The sequence below is a fragment of the Hydra vulgaris genome, chromosome 07 (genome assembly GCF_038396675.1).
Source record: "Hydra vulgaris chromosome 07, alternate assembly HydraT2T_AEP".
Lineage (NCBI taxonomy): Eukaryota > Metazoa > Cnidaria > Hydrozoa > Anthoathecata > Hydridae > Hydra > Hydra vulgaris.
Window position 1 is genome coordinate 4,482,641 of NC_088926.1, and position 22,935 is coordinate 4,505,575.

The 22,935-nt window shown below is 26.8% G+C and overlaps 2 protein-coding genes across 4 annotated transcripts in view; one reads left to right on the plus strand and one right to left on the minus strand.

Annotated features, from left to right (window-relative positions):
• LOC101240556 (cubilin) overlaps positions 1-2,170 on the plus strand; it is a 31,625-nt gene extending 29,455 nt beyond the window's left edge. For both annotated transcript variants that reach the window (XM_065800848.1, XM_065800849.1), the window contains 3 exons: positions 1,004-1,318; positions 1,426-1,611; positions 1,685-2,170. In XM_065800848.1, the coding sequence (XP_065656920.1) occupies positions 1,004-1,318; positions 1,426-1,611; positions 1,685-1,878 (695 nt within the window). In that variant the 3' untranslated portion in view covers positions 1,879-2,170. The remainder of the gene's footprint in view (positions 1-1,003; positions 1,319-1,425; positions 1,612-1,684) is intronic.
• On the minus strand, positions 1,973-21,098 carry LOC100201077 (uncharacterized). 2 transcript variants are annotated; one of them, XR_010639528.1, is made up of 15 exons: positions 20,885-21,098; positions 20,269-20,690; positions 16,456-16,673; positions 16,341-16,370; positions 15,046-15,116; positions 13,339-13,440; positions 13,218-13,267; positions 11,523-11,581; positions 11,179-11,264; positions 7,813-7,950; positions 7,673-7,731; positions 7,475-7,576; positions 7,155-7,223; positions 2,534-2,599; positions 1,973-2,099 (listed from the first exon to the last, which is right to left on the minus strand). XR_010639528.1 is itself a non-coding variant. In XM_065800850.1 (15 exons), the coding sequence occupies exons 1-15, from the start codon at positions 21,071-21,073 to the stop codon at positions 2,046-2,048; spliced, it is 1,680 nt and encodes a 559-aa protein (XP_065656922.1). In that variant the 5' UTR covers positions 21,074-21,098; the 3' UTR covers positions 1,973-2,045. The 2 variants fall into 2 exon arrangements, 1 of the variants encoding a protein (XP_065656922.1); XM_065800850.1 differs by having other exon boundaries at positions 7,848-7,950.
• Between the last annotated feature and the right edge of the window lie 1,837 nt (positions 21,099-22,935).

A 22,935-nucleotide genomic window follows, 5' to 3' on the forward strand; every position in this document is an offset into this window, starting at 1 on the left:
GTTCAGACAGTATACTTTGGATACTGCAAAGCTTTATGTTGAACTATACCCCTGGTGTCAAATGACTCCAACTCTGCATAAAGTTTTAGTATATGGTCCTGATATGCGCTTTTGCCAATTGGACAATTGTCGGAAGAGGCTGCCGAAGCCAGAAACAAACATTTCCGGGAGTACAGACTTAGCTATGCTAGAAAATTTTCTAGAAAAGATTGTAACCAAGATATCATCAATAGGTTATTGTTAACATCCGACCCTCTGTTGTCCAGCATTGGGAAAAAGAAACACAAACTTATAAAACCTTTTTCAAAAGAAGCTGTGGAATTGCTTCTTCCTGGAGAAGTCCAAGATTCCGACACTGAAAACATCGAAAATGAAGAATATTCTGACAATGACGAAGTGGAATCTAATTAAATATCAAAATATAGTATGTTATTTACCATAATAAAGTTTGAAAAATAATATATCTTTTATTTCCTCAAATCCTATTGAATAGAATAAAATGTAAGCTCTAAAGTACCCATCTTTCCCCTATATTGAACGCCACTGGCTTGGATTTGTACAAAAAACATTTAATTTACAATTTCTTGTCATATGGTAAAGTTTTCAGCTGTTAAAAAGAGAGAAATAATTTTGGCCAGCTAAAATCGTCAAATACTCCTACTAACCGACTAACTTGTCTAAAGGGTCTGCATATGCCGACTGACTTGTAAAAAAGGGTCAAAGTTGCCGACTAAATGAACGAAACCGCAATTAAAAACAAACTGAATTGAAAAAAAGCCACAAAACTTATTGTAATTTTTTTAATTATAATTTCCTTATTATTATTTTTAAAGTTAAAAATAATAGGAACTAGTTGAACTTTGTTTTAAATTAAGTAAACATTCTAAACTCGATGAATCAAACTATTTTAAATTAATTAAACAATCTAAACTCAATGAATCAAACTATTTTAAACAAGTGAATTGAGCAAGTGTAAATTTAAATAGATACTTTTTAATTGTAGAAGACGTGCTGATGAAAAACGATGGTTATGTTAAATTTAATACGTCTGCATTAAAGCGAACAACATGGCTCATTGCACCACCTGTTGAAAGCTTAAATTCAGTTTATTTGTTTGAAGCTTTATTAAATGCAGAGTGTAAATCGACTAACTTTTTTATTTCTACAAAAAGCGAAAACTCTAACCTGGCTTATTGTGACAAAAAAAGAATTGAATATCTTTTACCTGGAATAAGACAACTTTGGGTTACGTTAGACGTTAAAGTAAAGCCTGACAGTCTACAAACCATATCGTTCTCATATCAAATTGAAAAATTAGGTGAGAGTTTAATATTTAAAGAAAACGCGCAACTTTTTCTTTTTGAAATATTTAAATTTTACTATATATGTAATGCTTATAACATTTTATAAAATTAAAATCTTAAGGATCCGGTGGTATAATTGCATCTTCTCATGGTATAATCAACGGCAATCATCAAATTTTAAATAATTTTAATGCAACATCAATATGGCTGTTTAAGTTTGAAGAAGGAAAAAGAATTGTACTTGATTTTTCCAATATAAGACTACCCCAAGACGGTACTAAAATTGTTATGAAAGGGGGTCTAAAAGGTAAAAATTGGTTTTTTTAATTTTAAAATATAAATTTAATAAAACGCATAAAATATTTTATTTTTTTATGCAGCAAGTTCACATATATTCCGTGAAATATTTGGATCAGAAAATCGTGTCGCTTTTGTATATACTAATTATTTAATGAGAATGGAATATCATTTGGGAAGAACAAATCAAACTTCGACACAAATTTTAGGAGGGACCTTAACCGAAGGATTTACATTGAAATATACTATAACAAATGACAAATCAACAAAGCTATAAATATAAAGATTTTTACTGTTGCTCGTTTCTTTACAGTAGATTTTCGATGCAAATTCATTCTTTCAAATTAATGCATTAAAGAAAAAAGACGATGGAACAAAAGATTAAACATTTCAAAACAATCAGAACGTATAAATAATCTTTTTATGTTTCCGAAAAACGAAAAATCACATCTCTTGAGGAGGATTAACATCGAGTAGCCGAAAACTGTGTTCCATTATCTAAAGAAAATAAAAACAATAAAAACATTTTAAAAAAGAATCATGTTTTTAATTAAATTTAATTATTATCACTAATGAGTAATTTCTCATCAAATCCATCAAGTTCCGATTCAAATCCATTCAGTATTTTGTTTAGTCCATTAAGTAATTCCACATCAACTCCATCAAATTCCATATCAACTCCATTAAATTTGATTACTATCACTACTGCGTAACTCAAGATCAAACCCATCAATTTCAGAAGTTAGCTACCTCAAGTAGAATAACCAATTGTAAACATCTTTTAAATATAAGTAACCAATTGTAAACCTCTTTTAAATATAAGTAACCAATTGTAAACCTCTTTTAAATATAAGTAACCAATTGTAAAATCTCTTTTAAGTAAAAGTAGCCAATTGTAAACAGCTTTTAAGTAAAAACAACCAATAATAAACCTCTTTCAGCGCCACTGATAAATACAATCTTGCTGATATTAGCCCAAATAAATGATCTCGAGATTCCTGCACATAAGGAAAAAATAATAATAAAAGTTTATACACTTTTTCCTCAAAATAAATTAAATTTACACAATTTTGCTAAAAAAACTTGGTTCATTTTTATTCTAACTATATATTTTTTCTGTCGTTTTGTGTAACATTTGTTGCTATATTTTGCTTTGTTGTGGTATTTTTTTGTTATAGTATTTTGTTTTGTTATGGTATTTTATTACAAAATTCACCTTAATTAATAATAAAGCCAGGTTTGTCTTTAATATTCTTTGCATATACTTAAAAATCTTATGATTCATTGAATCATTCAATGGATTTTATGCTTTAAGCAAAAGACTTCATAATTTTACATTTACATAAAAGTGTTTTTCATGAATCAATAAATTTTCATTAATAATTCTTTAAAATGTTTTTGTCTTTTATTTTTATTTCGCTGCCATTTTACGTCATAAATTTATTAGCTCAAGCTTTTTCCACCTTTATACTTTATCTTCAATACTTTTACATTACTATCCTTATTTTTTAGCATTTTATAACATGACCACGAGAGAGAGTCAAAAGTGCTGATTTTTTCAAGAATGTTAATTATCTTACTTTATCACTCATAACAAAAATTTAGATGGAAGAATTTTATATTTTTAACACACAATTTTATTAAAAACAATGTTACAAAGTATTCATATAAAACACTACTACAAAATATTCATGTATATAATAATATGATTTTAATATTTAAAAAGCTCTGGAGATCACTTTGGCCTTTCCAACAACTGCTTTTAATTAACAAATATTATCTCATATTGAGCCCAACACTTTTTGTTGATATATCGTATTATGATCATCTCAATTTGTTATTGATTTTGTATTTTGTTGTATATGGGAATTTTTTTTTCAGATTTTTCAGATAAAATTATTTTAGATTTTTAGACGATTAAGAATTAAATCATGTTATTGTAGTTTTTGATTATCAATGCTTCTCCTCATTTCCAGTAAATCTAAAGTACCACAAAGATTCAACATAGATCAACATAAATTTACATAAATCAACATAAATTATAGATAAAACTTTTAAAGCACGATTTTGATTGAGTCTTTCTTTCTTAACTCTTTATTGGAAATTGTGTTTTGAAAGGTACTTGTACAAACCCCCTCAGTCCTCAAACATAAATGCTTTGGAACTCTCTTCTATCTTTATATTTTTCTAACTTAATAACTCAGAAGTCTTCTGTTAGCCTTTTTTTTTCGCTTTTTAACTGTTCAATTTTTAGTAAAATCCAACTTAAATAGTGGTTGCCATTGAATATTGATAAAATTTTAAAACATTGTAGAATGTTATTTCCTGCTTATAATTGTATTGTAGTTTCTCTCTAAAATTTTTATTAATGATGGTTTATTGTGTATGCTTTTTCCTAACGACTTTGGCAAACATAAGTTCAGTTGTTATGGCAAAGTTTGAATGAACTTTACAAGACAATGGGTTGAAAGAGACAAGGCAATGGGTTGAGACTTTATAGAAGGAACTAAGGATACTCCCTATTTACACTAACAACAAAACAAGTTTTATTTTAAATGTGTATTAAATTGTTATTGTAAAATAAAAAAAATAGTAAAATAAATTGAACTTTTATTTTATTATTGTAGTCACGTAAAAATTCAGCTTCTTTTTCTTCGTCACGTAAAAATTCAACTTCTTCTTCTTCGTCACATATAAATTCAACTTCTTCTTCTTCTTAATCGCGTAAAAATTCACCTTCTTCTTCGTACCGTAAAAATTCAGCTTGTTTTTCTTCTTCATCAAGTAAAAGTTCAGCTTCTTCTTCTTCTTAGTCATGTATAAATTCAGCTTCTTCTTCTTCTTAATCACGTAAAAATTCAGCTTCTTCTTCGTCACATAAAAATTCAGCTTTGTCTCTTTGCCACGTAAAAATTCAGCTTCTTCTTCGTCACTTAAAAATTCACCTTCTTCGTCATGTAAAAAGTAAGCTTCTGAAACAAGATAGTAATTTTCTTAATCTGTTAAACAAAATAGTTCAGGGGGTCAGGTCAGGGTTAGGCTCAGCATTACATGATCACCCTGCTACTGGTAGCATGTAATCCAGTAAAACCTGTTCCATGTCATGCTGCCTAGTAGGATTTGCTTTCCAAGCCAATGGCAGGGAGAAGTAAACTCTGACCTAAAAACCCATGCACTAGGGTTAAATACTCATTTCGGGTAGAGGTCAACTGTATCCAGCTATTGTCTTTCAGAAGACCTTCTAGGCAAAGACTTTAAGGATGAGTAAAAATATTCTGCTGATCAGTCTATCACTTTAAAGATGAGTAGAAATATTCTGTTGTTCAGTCCTGCTTAGGATGATGAATGCTGGATCTTCTAATCCTATTCATGGGATTTTGCTTGTGCCTTCATGATAATGGCTATGCAACTCTTCCAGGTATCTCCTAATGAGGGTACAGTTCTAAAACTCAGTTTAATGGTTCTGAGGCCAGCTAGTAGCATGGCTTCTCTAACTCTGTGGTAGCTGTTAAAAAAGGCTGACTCCATCAACAGCTGTAAAATACCAGTATTAACTGTACCATGTTGCACATGGATGGTGTCACAGTTAATCTTATTTCCTTCTTGTTGGAAAATAGCATCTGTGGTTCCAGTTTTTAAATTTCATGTTGAATCTAACAACTTACTCTCTGACTGTCAATACAGATTTTGATCCTTGCTTTGTACAGTTGACTTGTTAACTGTCAAAACAGAAAGGTTTAATTGTGCATTAGATGGTGGTGGCGAGGTATGGGGTATTACTATTGACATATCTAAGACTTTCGATAATGTCTGACATACTGGTTACCTTCGTATGGTATAATATCTGACATATGTATATCTGACATACTGGTCAACTTCAAATAGTGTATCTGAAAAGGTTTTTGAGATTTTAAATCATTTTATTCTAACTGCAGTAATAAAGTCATTCTCAAAGTCTAAAACTCTTCATTGCCAATAACTTCTGCGATACCAACATTGTCTTCCTGATAATTTTACACCTAAAGTAGCAAAGTATTTACTTAACTAACAACATAACTATATCTCCTGTCTTGACAAAGGTCATTACTTTTTGCTCTCCTCTTGTAACAGGGTTTATATTGGCTTGAGAACTCAAAATCTAACAACTCAGTTATTTGCTGCTAACAGTTACTGCGACATTGTTGACATTCCTATACTGATGAATGGCAGCCCTCTCACTAAGTGCCTCCACTTAGTGAGTTTGCCATTCTTTGAAAATAGTAATTTGAAACTGACAGTCTTTAATTCCTTTATTATCAAACAAAAATGGTGCACGTACAAAAAAAAAATGCACATAAAAAAATGAATATTTTGAACCATAACAAAAAAAAAAAAAAAAAAATGCACCAATTAAAAAAAAAATAAAAAAAAGTGACTACTATAGTTTCTTCTTTTAAGCAATTCAAGTATTTGTGGACCCCTACCTTCATATAAGTTATAAAATTGAATTAGGAAAGTGACAAGTTAGGGGAGAGGATGCTAAAGAAATTGTTATAGAAAAAGAAGATAATGGTTCAACAAAAGATGAAAAATTACTTAGGTTTAATTCTAGATGTGCCTAAAAGCAGGGGTTCAGGCTCAAAAAATAATCCAAAACTATAAGGTGTCTGCTAAAATACTTGACTTAGATTAAAATCTCATGAAATATTTTTACGTAATTCTTTGTGTTTTACCGTGTAAACATCAAATTAACATTGATGAACTTGAAAAATATACCAAAGAAACAGCAGAGCTCTACATTTCTCTGTACCCATGGTTCTCAATGCCTCAAATTGTACATAAAATTATAATCCATAGTTCTATAAGTGATAAATCAGTCCCAGTCTTCTTTCTGAGGAAGCTCAGCTCAGGAATGTCTCAATAAAGGTGTTAAAAATCATAGAGAAAGAAAAATTCAAAAAAATAATTTAAAAATAAAACAAGAAAATATTCAAAAAAGTCATTAATAAAGACGTTATGCAAAAATTATTGTGCAGTTCAGATCCACTTATTAGCTCTCTTAGAAGGAGTTCAAGATGTAAGAAGGAGTTCAAGATGTAAGAAGGAGTTCAAGATGTATTAAGAAGGAGTTCAAGATGTATTAAGAAGGAGTTCAAGATGTATTAAAAAGGAATTCAAGATGTAAGAAGGAGTTCGAGATGTATTAAGAAGGAGTTCAAGATGAATTCTAAGAAACTTGAATTTGAAACAATGATTGTATTAAACTTTTATTGTAACTTTTTTTTAATTTTAAGTTTTATATATTTTTACTCTTATTATCTTTTAATTTATCTATTTTTAACAAAACTTCTGTTTGTGACAAAACTTACTTATAGTGTAATTCATTACTATAAGCAAATATTCAAAGGAATTAAAAACAAGTCACATAACTGTTAGCAATGTGTTTAACTTGTAAAATGCAACTACAAATCACAATTCTTGAAGTTTTTATTTGTTACTTCATTAATCAAAAAAGCTTCTAAATTAATTAGAAAAATGATTTTTTAATCAAATAAAAAATAACAAAGATTTTACCAAAAGAATTTTTGTTTGGTGGTAGTATGAACTAATATCCCGAGATAAGTAATACAAGAACTTGTATATCTAAAATATGAGTAAAAATAATATATCTAAAATTCAAAAACAAAGGATTATAACGTTGACCAAAGTAAATAAATATCATTAAACTTTTATATTTGTATTTTATTATGTATTAATTTTATAATCATGAATTTATTTTGAAATCATAAATATGTAATGTAATATATATAATAAAGTATATATATATATATATATATATATATATATATATATATATATATATATATATATATATATATATATATTTAATATACCTGGTGAGCATCAACATCTGACATCTTAGAATAGAACTTTGATTTTAAGTTTGAAAGAAGAATACAATAGTCTAGTATATACAACACCAAGCACCACTCACTCTAAAAAATACAAAATTATAAAAATACAATTTTCATATCTGCCAAATGCTAAAAAAATGCATAGAAATATTTTTTTATTTAAAAAATTTTATTAACTTGTAATGATAAAACTGTAAAGTCCATGCTAGATACTTCCATAATAGGAGGATAGACCCCTAGACAAAATAAATTTTAAAATTAAAGTAACAACTAACATAAGTGCCGATACAAGTAATTTAGTAGATAAAATATTTTACATAATATTGATATCCTATTAAAGTGTATGTAAAACCTTGGGTGACAAGTGCTTGATGAGTTTTCAATAGTTTACAAATTCGAGCATAGTTATACATAATGAATAAACTTCTTCGAGAGTCTATTTTATTTATACTTAACTATAAAAAGATAAAAGAAGAAAAATATTAAAGAATAAAACAACAACAACAACAACAACAAAAAATCAATGATTACAAATAAAATATAAAAAAAAAAATTTATTTGCATGACATGGAAATTAATATGTGACACAAAAAAATCATCAAAATCACAAATAAAAAAATTAAAAAAGTAAAAAGTGCTTAACCCTCTCAGTACTGAATAAAAACCCCCAAAATACTCAGAGTAAAATTTTTTTGGAATGAATTCAATAAACTTGCAATAGTTTTAAAACAATATAAATCTTTTTTTCCTTATTTTTTTGGCAATAGTTACTTTTTATTATCTTTATTTTTTACCGTAACATGTTTGTATTGATATACCAAAATGTGATAATATACCAAAATATTGATGTGACCAAAAATAACAGATTTTCATTTTGTATAAAAACAAGTTTAAAAATGTCTGATGTCATAATGTCATTATAAAAATGTCATTACACTTACACACACACACATAGCGTGAAAAATAAGAAATCGAAGGCGAGTGGTCAATTTGACTGGCTAACACATGGAATTTGTTTAAAATTACACTTGCACGCACAGATTTTCATTCAATTAAAAAAAAAGTTTGATAATATCCAGTTAATCTAATGTTTAATTTTTCTATTTTTAATATTAAAACAAATTTTATACAATATTAAAAAAATTTAAACTGAATACTTAATACTAAAAAAAAATCGTTTTATGAATGCTATTGAAAGATGAAAGCGTATTTTGTCTCTTTTTATTCGCCTTCATTATAACAGGTTGACGTTTGATGTTTCTATATATTCAATAACTTTTTTTAACTTTATCAACACTTGTGGGCAAACTTTTTACTATTTAAACTTGATACTTGTAACTAAGAAGAAAACTAATATTACATAAAACAAGATTTTACTAAACATATATTTTTAAGAATTCTATTATAGAAAATTTTAAATTTACCTATAAATCATTTTTTTACTACATCAGCAGCAAAAACTTACGAGAAAAAAAATAAACAGATTTAAAGAAAAAAAAATGAGTAAATTTAAAAGAAAAATATTCTCAGTTAAATACAGCAATTATTACATATTTTATTACATATTTACTATTATAAAAATAATATATTAAATATTTTTGTTAAAACAATATTATATAAGAACTTCAATCATTCATAAAAAAGAGGTTTTTAACCACCAGTAAAATGAAAGTAGTTTAAATAATTGAAGCAAATATATATATATATATAGTTTACGTCATAAATTCATCAATGAAGCAAATTAAAGAAGCATGTCGCTAGCAATTAAACTATTTTAAAAGTTTATTCAAAATTTAAATGATTTTATGAAATTTTAGTAAATGCATTTTCCAAACCACATCATGATTATTTGTAAAAGCTTGTTTTTCAAAACTCTAACTTTTTTTTCAACCGGTCAAACATGACCAGCAAGAATTCATTTTGGGAGGTCAAAAGCAATTTTAGTCATTTCATGCCATGTTATTTTATGTGCGTTTTGATTGGTTTATTTTTAAAAAAAGTCACGAAGCTCGTTATTTTATTTAGTTTACAAATATTAGGTGATTTTATTATCTAATAGTTTCAAGATTTAGCTTAATACTATAGGGCAAAAGTTATATAAAAGCTGAAACGTTTCTGCACATTTATTTAAACGACTACGAAGAGATTATGGAAGTAAATGAGTGAAAACTAACATAAAAAATTTTGATTTTAACATTTTTACTGTTTACAGAAAGATAAAATAAGAGGTTTATACCCATTTATAGAATAATTTAATACTGTAAACAGACTTTTTACTTTCAAATAAGAGACATTTGGAATGTAAATACTTAATACATTTGTTTCAGCTGTTTTTATGACACTGCCCCATTGCATTTTATGTATTTTAGTAGTAGTTTTGTTTTGCTTGATGCTTTAGTTAAAAAAAGATTTATAAAAAAGTAATAAATTATATAAGAAAAGCTTAAATTCTACTTTTTAAAAATATATAACAGTCAAAAATAAGTGGAAAACACAAAAAATTGAAGTTTAAAAATGTAAATTTTTGTTTTTAAGAAATGCAAATCGTTCGGATCTCTCCTTAATTACGCTAATAAAATTAAACACGTTTAATAAAATTAAACATGTTTAATAAAATAGCCGATTAAACAGATTTAAACAGAGGAAAGCACAAAATATTAACTGTAGAATAAAACACATAATAAATAGAATGCATAATTTAAACAATAATTTATTTTTAAAAATGAGTAAATAACTTTTATACACCAGCATAGCTCAATTTTAAATGATTTCAAAACGAGAGTAACCATTTTATATTGTTATATTTACAATGTACTGCTGGTGTATACATTGAATAAGGGGGAGAGGTGTGTCTCTTCCCACATTTTTATCATATATTATTTGAAACAGGATAGGGATCAAATATGTATTTGTATTTGTTAATAATAGGTTATGTTGTCATATTTGTATTGTATTTTTTTTTTTTTTAATTTTAATATTTGTATATAATTGAAATGTATTTAATTAATAATTTTTAATTAATAATAAGATAATTTTTTTGCTGTAACTAACGATTTTTTTTCATTTTTACTACTAAAATAATTTAAAAATTTGCTTTTTAAATGATATTGTTTAAAAACTTATTTTCATTTGGCTATTTAGTATACCATTTTATCAGTACTGTCTAGAAAAAATATTTGCATTTTTTCTTAACCTAAAAAGCAAATATTTTTATTTGCATTTGTATTTGAGAATCTAAATTAAACATATTTATATTTGATCATACGTATTTGATCTCAACTGATCTGATCCTGATACTAAACTATAAAAAACAATCCTATTTACATCCTGAATCTCTATCCACACTAAATCTGAATCTAAAATCCTAAGTCAATTTAGGAATCACTCTGTAAAACAATATCTAAAATCTCATTGATCTTTTCATACTTTTTTTTCATAATCACGGATGCTAAACATTTTTTAAAACCCTGTATTGCTAGAAAGAAAAATGTTAAAGACATTTTTTTTCTGAACCCACAATTTTATTTATTTCCTAACTCACTCAGAACTATACTTTGCAGAAAAAACACAAAGAGTTACTATTGAATTGTTTACATGTACTGTGGTGTGAGTTACTAGGAAACATTCATGATTTTTATCAGAACTGAAAGGGTTAAGTGATTAGAAACAAGTTGTTATGTTACCACATTGGTCTCTGACAGAGAAAATAGATCAAGTTTAATAGATGACATAGCAGTATTATTGATTATAGCTTCCCATTCTGAGCTTCCTACAAATGAAGCAGAAGCTTCTTAATCAAGTCAGACAAAAAATGAAATAATGAATTAACAATCAATTAAATAACTTGTGAAAAAATTTCTAAACAAATAAATAGTTATAAATTATTGAAAATTACTGTAAATATTGAATGTAAATATGCAGAACCCTATAGATAAAATGGAATTGAATTGATTCAAATAAACCATAAAGTGATCAAATAAAAATGAACACGAATAAAAATTTGAAAAAACAAAAACTACATAAAAACCTTGGACTTTTTTTCCAAATTTTGATATGTATGAATTCAAGAGTTCTCGTTTGCGGAGGCTTTTGAAAAAGAAACCATAAAATAGAAAACAATTTTATATACATACATATACATACATACATCAGCCCTTGGAATTAGGGCCAGCATTGCCTTAACTGCCAGCATTGCCTTAACTGCCAACCTCTAACAGACTAAGGTTGGCAAATTATTGCCAAACTCATTTTTCTAACTCTAAGAGCTGCATACATACATATATAGATACATAGATACATAGATACATAGATACATACATAGATACATACATACATACATACATACATACATACATACATACATACATACATACATACATACATACATACATACATACATACATACATACATACATACATACATATATACATACATATATAAAATTTTTAAAAAGTTAGTTTTTTCCTATTTTTAATACTTATACAAATTTTTAAAAAGATGTCAAAACCATTAAATTAATTGCGAACGCATTTAAATTAAACATTTTCAAAATAACCTCAAAAAACGCAAACTTAATTGACTTGAATCCTTTTTTTTAAAGTATATGTTTGTTTTATTTTCTAACATTTTATGCTGTCCTTATTATTAAATTTTATTTGATTTATTATATCATTTTTTATTTAATTTTTGTTATGTTGACTGATTTATTTAGGGACTTGTGCAGCAGAGTGTACATACATCGACTGACTTAAATAAGTAGAACATGAAAGGAGGGTACATTAAAGAGCAACATGGTAATAGGAATTGCAGTATTATCATGGTTATTGTGATAATTACAGCAAGAATGTTTAATAAACTACAGCAATAATGGGCTTGGTAACACTGCGGTAGGCTTAATAGTAATACACAATTACCATTATGAAGTTATTTCTGCATGGCTTGAAAAATTATGTTACTTTTGCATGGTTTAAACAAAGAATAGATATGAGTAATATAATTGAAAATATAATTTATAACTTATGAATTAATAAAAAAAATATCCAAGATTTTTGAGTTATTACTTGGATGTAGTTTACTGGTTTGTGAAAATTGCTTTATTGGGATGGGACAAACCTTATTAAGGAAAATTGATTTATGGGGATGGGGACAAACTAAATGGGGATGGGACAAACCTGATGGGAATAAGGTAGGGATGGAAAAATTTATATGGGGATGGGGTGAAACAGGGATGACTTCTGTTCCTGTGTCACTCTCTAGTGCACATAAATCAAATGACTTAAATAAGTAAAACATGCAAGAAATGCTCATTTTGCTCAAATACATTGACTCTAAATTTACTACTCTACACATTTTAGCTCGGGCAGGCGAGTCTTTTTATTATTTTTATGTCAACAGGTTATGGAAAAAACTTTTGGACCTCACCAGGGTATGTGTATATATGTATATATATATGTATATATATATGTATATATATATATATATATATATATATATATATATATATATATATATATATATATATATATATATATATATATATATATATATATATATATATATATATATATATATATATATATAGATATATATATATATATATATATATTAGGTATTTTATATACACATGCACACACAAAAATTGATAAAAGTAAAAACAATTCATAGCAAAAACTAAAAAAAATATAGTAAACAAAAAACAAAAGTATATAAAAAACATTAAACCTCAGCCATTCCTCTAAAACATCTTTTGTGTTTTTGATGCATATGGTTGACTATAGTTTAAAAAAATTTTCTTTTATTAATAATCACATATGAGTTAAAATTTATCTTTCAAAAAACTTACAAAAGTACACGATGAGCCTGGATTAATTATATTGAGCAACACATAAGATTGCAGCAAGCAGTGATAATATTTCTGAGGCAAAATATGCACTTTCTTCTGCTTCTAAATTGAATACATAAATCTAAGGACTGTGAATCATAATCATAAATAGAAAAACTAAATATTAACTTAAATTATCATAAACAAATTAGTTATAAAAAAATAATTTTGTTGCTAAGTTTATATGTGTAGAATTGTTAGGGTGTTTGTAAGCATCATGATGGATGCTTTGAATGGTTGAAACTTTAAAGTAATATAATTTAAATAAATAATATAATAAATAAGACATATAATATAATGTAATATATACATATAATATAATACATATAATAATAATAATATAATAATAATAATACATATAATAATACATATAATAATAATAATATAATACATATAATATAATACATATATAATATATACATATAATATAATAAGACATGTAATATAATAAATAAGACATGTGCCAGAAAAAACATGTGCTGATATTTTAAAGGACGTTTTTTGAAGTACTGTATTTCGATATTGAATGCTATATCTTATGAAAGTACATATATTAATATTCTTAAATTTCACTCAAGTGTGTTTATGAAGTTGTGTACGCACGCACTTTGCATTTTACACTCAACAGCAGCTTTTGCATGGTCTTTAATTTCTTGGTAGCTTTAATCCATTTAATATTGAAGTCTTGAACCAAATATTGAAGTCTTGAACCAAAGCTTTTCTTAGACAAGTTTTCTTAGCCCAATATTTTTTAAAAAAACATAGTTTGGGACAACTTGGTGTACTGCGATGTTTTTCAACAAAATCAACTTTTTCTTCTTTAAGCCAGTTTAAAGTAGCCCCAGAGTAGTAACATATTGCTAAATTGGGAAAAAATTTTTTGCATTCCAATGCATTTATACTTGGAACTCAGTTTCTTGGGATTAATTGCTAATTAATATTGGGGTCCTGGAAGAGATTGGAAATATACAGCACAATAAGTTTTATTATTAATAATCAAACAAGATTTTTTAGGATATAATTTTTTATTGAACAACTTTGAGCGTTAACTTGCAACATTTTCATGTTTTTCTTTATGAGAAGGAACTTTTTTCTTTTTATAAGATTTATAGCCACAATTTCTCTGTACTCTTTGTATAGTGGAAGCAATTGTCTTAAATTTATTTGCTAAAGTTCAAACAAAAATCTCTGGGTATATGTCTAAGGCATTATTCACTTTTTAAACAAGATCTCGTCAAACAAAAACTTTTTTTTCGCTTCCTGATTTCCTTTTGATTGTACCAGTGTCTTTAAACTGTTTCACATCGCTTTGCACTGTTTTCAAAGTAATCTGCAACTCTTTTGAAATTGTTTTTCTTTGATTCACCAGGATTTTCAACAAGAAAATTCAAAATTTTTTCTTGTTTCCTTTTTTTGATTTGATGTCATTTTAATTAAAACTAATTGTTTTGATAGCAGTGTTGTTTAAACTTTGAATAGCATTAATACAATGATATTTTAAAACAATTAGCTAATGAGTTTTAAAACAATTAAACAAATACCTGAAGTAATGCACGGTTTTTGTAAACACCACATCAGAACACACACAGATTTTTACTGGTACATGTCTTAGTTAATTTTAACAAATATGAAAAATATAATAACTTTTAAAGAATTATAATAAAGTACCTCTCTTGTTGATAAACTGTTAATACAAGCAGCTACCTTGACAACATTTGTCACTTCATTATTTAATAAAACTAAATAAAAATTTATTAGTGACATTATTTATCAGTCTAAAGATTATTTCATTCAGTGAAAAATAATTTTAGATCAAAATTTATTAACTGAGAAAAACCTTTTTAAACAATTTTTGAATATCTAATGTTCAAAAACTCAAAAAAAAAACTTGGACTTTTAACAACAACAAAAATGTTAACAAATCATTTTGTTAACAATCCTTGCATGGAAACACTTACACTTGTACATGCCACTTGCAGGTACTTGACTTTTATTTATTTATTGAAAATTTATTTTCAATTTTTATTTTTAAGTTAAAACTTATTAATAATTTTTAATATAACTTAACAATAATTATTTTAATAATAATTTCAATAAATTTATTATCTTCATTCAAGTAATTTGAAAATTAGTTGTTGAAAATTAGAGTTCATTCAAGTAATTTGAAAATTAGTTGATAAGATTTAAGAACACATAGAGCTTTGATTTAATTGATATATAATAAATTTTATGTGTTGGATCAATACTATTATCAACTATCTACATATGTGTATATTTTATAAATACAGTTAATTCTTAATAACTCGAACCTCCAAGGGACTAAGGAACCATCTACATAGGATAAAATTATAAAAAACAAGAGTGCATGTTTGTTTCAGCCTTTTGTTCTCAATTATTATAATAAGATTGTGTTCACTAATAAAGATTGTTTTCTTCATTGTTGACTTCATTAATAAAGCTGGTTAATCTTTTGACCTTTTAACTTTGACGGATATCAAATCAAATAAATCAATTCAAGTAACTTCTTAGCATGCAAACATATTAAAACAATGATGACCATTGTTTAATATACAATTAATGAGTAAAATACATTAAATAAAATGATTTTTTAAAATCATGAATATATTAGTATGTCAGTAGTTCCTAATAGCAAAAACTATAATACATAGGTGGTTGTCTTGTTAATATTAAAAAATTAAAATCCTTTTAGGTGAGTTTGTGTCATTCTAGGATAGCAAGGAATTGGTTGGTGTTCTTTAGCTATGCTCGTAATACTTTGGTAAATAGGGATTTATGAGTTTGATGATATGTTATATTTAAAAAAGTTCTATTATAAAAAATCTATCAAATCTCAAATCTCCATAACTAACCTCAATTAATACATTCAAAGAGACGAGTTTTATTTCTAGACAAAAAAAAAAAAATTAATTAAATCCGATTTAAAGAAATAACCTCAAACTTACTTGGTATAAATCGAACGTCTTTTAGATATTCTAAAAAAAAAGTATAAGGAAATATTACTTTTACTTTCAAATTAATTGTATTAAATAAATTTCTTTTTTTTAGAAAGGTTACTACCTCCGATAAAATTTTCATTGAGAAACCTTTTCCCATCAATAGATACAAGATTGCCATTTTTCAAGCAATATTTACTGTCGCAGAGTTTCTTCAAAATGTTAGGTAAGTCTTTAACTTCTTTGAAATTTTCTTTAACACAAAGATTGATAGAATGAAACTTCTCTTGGTGTATATACTGGACAGTATCAACTTCTGAAAATATGCAAGCCGGAATCAGACTAAATACAAAATAATAATTTTATTCTGCTATAAAAAACTTATTCGCTGTAATGTGAATGACAGTAAAATGAATGAAATCAACATGAATGACTGCAAGATTAATTACTTTTAATGAACAAATATAACACAAATAAATGCAAGATAAACAAATGCTAGTTTTAATTTAATTCGAATAAATATAACATATAAGACTGCAACATAAACAACTGCAACAAAATGCTGCAATATAAATGACTTTTAAGTAAGTTTATGCATACAACTTTATAGTTGTATGCATATAAACACAAAAAAAGTATGCATGCTAACAAAAATGCACTTACTGTAGAAATAGAGTAAAATAAATGGAGTAAACCGGACACTCTTCACAAAAAGCTAAATAACTTTTTTAATATTGAAAATTTGTAGGTTTTTTTTCTGGAATATATTTGTTTATTAGAGCAATTCTGCAGTGTAAAAAAAAAATTTTTAATTTCAAGTTTTTCTGGAAAACAAGATTTTATTTTTTTTAAAAAAGTGTCCGCTTTTTGGAAAATTGTCCCTTAAAGCAAACAGTTCTAAATTATATGAAAAAAACAGATAAATTGATAAATTCAATAGTTTTGTTTTTAATGTTAAATATGCTCATAATAATAATACAAACAGAAAAAATAAAAAATAAATAAATAAAAAAGCATGAGCAAGCTTGAGCTTGAAATAAAAATAAAAAATTTATAAACTAGGTTCTGTAACTTTTCGTGCAAAGAATTCTTTGCCTTTTATATATCTTTTTGGGAAACAAGGTTCACAAATCCACGAACTACAACTTGATTTTTCTCAAGTTTTCCATAAAACTTGCATCTCTGGCTTTTCATTTTCAAAAAACTTTGGGCGCTTTTTGTACTTTCTTTTGGCTTTCTTAGCAGAAGTTTCTACTTCTGCTGCTGCAATTTCAAAATATGTTTGTTTTAATAGCTTTGCATCTTCTTCTCTTAACTAGTTTAACCATGTTCCTTCTGTAAAAGCTTGACCAGCCACTGTTATGACATTTCTGGCTTTTTTTGCAGAATGCTAATAAGCATTTTGGAATTCAAATTGCTTCAAGAGAGCTCTTTCAAAACTGATTTTTACACGAGTTGCCAATTCTTCTTGAGAAGGTAAATTTAAAGTTGGAACTGAAGTTAGAGTTGCAGGCAGAATTAAGGTTTGTGTTTGTTGAGCAGTTTGGGGCAAAGAACTTGGACTGTGTGGTGATTTGTAACTGCTGATAGTGTTATTAAAACGTTATTAAAAATTTGACAAATTTGAAATTTTGATTTGTCAATGTTGTCTTGATTTAATGGAAAGAGCCCAGTGTTTTCAAAACCAGCAATAATTTGAGTAGAAGTGTAAACTACATTGCTTCTATAAAACTGTGCTGGTAGACATAGGAAAATTTTTTTGGACAAATTGCTAAAACCACTTTCAGCATAAAACTTTCGTAAAATATCATGCCAAACATCTTTGACATGGCAAAATACACCAACATCAAGAGGCTGCAGAATGTGAGATGAATGGGTGGAAATGCAAATTAGTGTTATATTATTTTCTTTACACTTTAAAGCTACACTTAATGTGTGCGCTGTGGCCATCCAAAAGTAAAATATGCTGACCACCAATTTTTGAATGGGAAGAATAAACATTTCATCCACTGTAAAAATTGATTACTTTCCATCCAACCAGATGGTGATATTGTGTAAAGTGTGTTTGGTGGGCCTCCTTTAATCCAATCGTCATAGAGTCAATTCTTTGATTTGTAAACAACAAAAGATGGTAGAAGGAATCCATCAGCATTATAACACAATTAAGAACAGTGAAGTTTATTTTTTCGTTGTTTCCAGTTAATACTAGTGATCGCTTTGAACCTCTTATGATAATTACTTTTGCATTGCCTTTGTTACCATTGAAACCGGTTTCATCACAATTCCACAAATGCACGGCTTTACTCAAATCTATTTTTGCTAAATCAAAATGTTTTTTCAAAACATCAAAATAACAGCCAATAATTTCTGGTGTACATGACCCTTCTCTCAAAGATGCTATGTTTGCAGCTGTTCTTTCGCTTAGTTCTGAGTGCCATTGACTCATAAACCCTTTGTAACATTTGCGACCAGGTGTTCCATTTTTGAACAAACACATTTTAAATTAAGTAGTCTCTCACTAAACTTTGAACTTGATCTAATCGTCTACCAAAGCCCCAATCGCTGAGTATCTGAAGGTGAACCAAAGTTAACTCGATAAAAGGGCTCAATTTTGTTGTATTGCAACTACCAACTACTAAATTCTTATTTGATTTTTGGTCAGATAACGCTGGTTTTGGTATGCAATAGAATTAAGCTGCGGCTCTTAAGCTCAACTTGCTATTTTCAATCTTATCCAATGCGCTTTTTATTGTCTTCTAAGTGTAAGGCTTCTTGTTTTTTGCCATTTTAAGTTTAGTAAATTCAATTCAGTTACAGATTTATAAAGATTTTTGAAAATGAAGAAATGATGCACTTTTGTGGGTATTTTGTGTACTTTTGCAACTTAACTTCAACAGTATAAGTGCAAAAATACAAAATTAATTAACAGGAAAGTGTAAAAGCTTAAAAAACCCTTTTAAAGTTATGAAAAAATTCAATTTGAGTGAAAAAATAATAAACAGATTAACCTATGAAATTTTAATTGATTATAGGGGGATTTGTTGTGTTCGGTTTAAGGTGAAAACTAAAGAAAACCTTATTTCCGTTATAACTTTTTAACAGAGTAAGACTTTGAAAATATAAGACTATTTTTGGAATTAGTAGAAAATTTTCAACAAAATAGCTTCCTTTGTTTTTAAATTGTCTTTTTAAACCTTTCATGCTAAGAACCTAATTTCAAAAAAAAGTTTGATTTTTAGGGTTAGATTTGTTTAAGCTTAAATATCTTATTAAAGCAATGATTTTAATAATTTTTTTTTGAAATTTTATAATTTTGCACACACTAAAAATTAAAAACTTTTTAAAAACTTGAAAATTTTTTAATTTTAAAAACTAAATATCTTCACTAAAAACAAATATCTTTATTTTTAGTGAAGATATTTAGTTTTTCTGATGAGTGTCTGCTTCTGCGCATTGTCCAGTTTGTGGTACTTTTACTCCAACTTAGTTAATCTTACTTCTAGCAAAAAAGTCTTAAAAAGCAACGCTCAGAATTGGAGTCAACAGCAATGCCAACCCAATGGCCAATCTAAATATGTCTTCGGTCGGCAATTTTTTGCTGACCTTGTTTCTATGTTGTTATGATGAAATGTGTTAAAAATGTTGTGTTAATCTGATGCCAATCAAAAATAGTTTTAATTCCATAATAAGATGGATTAAAAAAAAAACAAAAAAGTCAGCAATGAGTTGCTGACCTTATTTTTTTCAATTCCAAGGGTTGATAGAAACTTAATGCTGAAAACAAATAATTTTAATATAAACAAATTACAGTTAGTTTATATAAAATTTGACTTTCCCATAAATGAACACTTAATTTATTAGTGCAAAATGAATGGCTGCAACATACAAAATGAAAATAAAACAAACAATTTAAAATAAAAAATAGAATAAAACTTACTTTGAACATGTAAGCTTATGCAAAAAATGTGTCAATAAAGAAATTCTCATAGCAACAACACTTTGTAAATTATCAAAAACATGGGAAATAAATAAAATATTTTTTTTCTCTTCTTTGTCTTGCTGATCTTCAACTTTAAATAAATCAGATTTGTTAAAAGATGACTTTTTTTCTTTTTTGTCCTGCTGATCTTCAGTGTCTAATAAGTTAGAATTGTTAAAAGATGTTTTTTCAAAGGAATTAACTAAACCAAGCATTTCTACTTCACGTTTTGTGTTCATAAAATCTTGTTCATTTTTTTTTAAACAAAAGTGTTTTAGCAATGTTTGCATAACATTTTTTTTGTTTAATGTAACATAAATCATGGTTTTTCTCTCATTCTCTGCTACAGACGAAACAAAAAATGGATTCCAATCATTTTGCTATTAGTAATAAAAAGACAAATATATATAATAAATATATTATTATACAAATATAGTAAAAAATATAAAGTTTCTCTCAAAGTATTTTTCATATTTCTTTTTTTAATGTGTGTGTCTATATGTACAAAAAAATTAATTTATATTTTCATAAGGCTAAATTAAAACTTTTATAAAAATATATTAAAACATTTTACCTTTTTAGTTAGCACATCATTCAGTTTTTCAACTTGAAAGCCAATTTCTCCATGTTCTTTGGTTTTCATCAAAAATCCACAGAAATCTGTCTTTTTCTTTTCTGTTGTGGGAAATTTTTTTTCTGGAAGTAATAAGACAGTCTCTTCTTGGATATGAGAAATAATGTACCCAAGCTTCATAAAGTTCATATTTTTTACATATATTTATAAAACTGTATGTATATATATATATATATATATATATATATATATATATATATATATATATATATATATATATATAAAAATTATGTTAGTGTACCCTACAAATAAAGTGCTCAATGTTCTTAAAGAACAGAGTAATAATAAATTTTTACTAATTTATTTATATATATATATATATATATATATATATATATATATATATATATATATATATATATATATATATATATATATATATATATATATATATATATATATATAGTAAATAGAAGAAAGTCAAAAACTTTTTTCCTTTCACAGCGCTTCATCATTTCTTAAGACTCATCTGTGGACTTCTAGGTCATGAGTTAAAAAAAAACAAAAAATCGTTATACAAATGCGATGTGGTATTCTTTATATACATATATGGGTGATTCTTCAGAAAGGTAGCAATATACTGTCACCACTAATTTTTTCTTTCAAGTTAATACTATTTTTATTTTTAATGGGTACAAATAATAAATTTACAGCTCATACAATGTTAAACTAATCTAACCCAATCCAAAATAGTATTTTCAGTGAATAAATTATGTTCCACAGACTGTGACAAGTCATGTCCATGGAATGTCACCACCCAGACCTTTTGCTAATCCCAAGTAGTTTAATCCTTGATAGAATACTTTACTTTTTTTTAATGCATAATAATTAAAAATGCATTAAAATTAGAGTTGACATATTATTTTCCTCAAAACATATTTTCAAAGTAACTTTTATGTGATTGAAGCTCGTGTCACCAGCTCAAGTGTCAATTTCAAGTGTCACGTCTGTAGATAGTTATTAACATCAAAAAAAAGCTGTAGGATGAAGCAGTAGTGCTCTCTGTTGCTGTCCTAGCTGAAATACCAGACATTTTTATTAATGAGTAAAATTGCAGGAAGGTTAGGTGGAGTTGTTTTGTGTTAATAAGCGTTGAAGCTTTAAAAGTTGAACTTGTTAGTGTGAGTGTGTCACATCTGTGGTAAACATTTATAGAGTATAAAGAGTATTTATAGAGTATAAATTTATTTTTTTATAAGCAATAATTTTAATTACTAGCTATTACCTGGACATGTTTACTCCAAGGCGAACAGAGTCCTAGCCTCAAAACATAGCACCCTTTTTAGGCTTTTTCCTTTAATCTGTCACGTCTGTGGATGTCACATCTGTGGAATACAGGAAGCAACAGACGTGACACCAGTAGAACGGGCATGACAACAAATAACAATTTTACTTGTATGTGGATTTTTTAATGTCTATTTATACTATTTTTAATATTTTAAAACTTTGCTCATTTAGCCAATTAATTATTAGAGAAAAGATAAATGTTTCTAGCCTGATAGATTACAAAGATGGGAAAGATAGAAAAAACTAGAGAATTGAAAAAACTAAGTATGAGAAAGGCGAAGGAGAAGATGAAAGCTGAAAACTCAGAAAAGTATGAAGAACAAAAACAAAAAGACAGAGAAAGAAAAAAAGCAACACAGAAGAAAATTCATGAACTTTCAGAAAGGGATAAAAGATCAGTAAGAAAAGGTTGGAAGGAAAGGACCAAAAGAAGTTGAGAAATGAAAAAGAAAAGACAACAACTAGTTGAATATTTGTCAACACCACCTGAAAGTCCAATTGTAAATATTCCTATCGACAATGAACTAGACTTCAATGTACTTCCTGGTCCCAGTCAAGAATCTAGTTCCAGAAATAGCAGCAGGCTAAAAATTCATAGAAAGTATAGAGATGGGTTAAAGAAAAAAATCCAAAAATTAGAAGAAAAAAACAAATTGTTAAAGCAAAGAGGTGATAAATACAAACAAAAATTCTACAGACTGCAG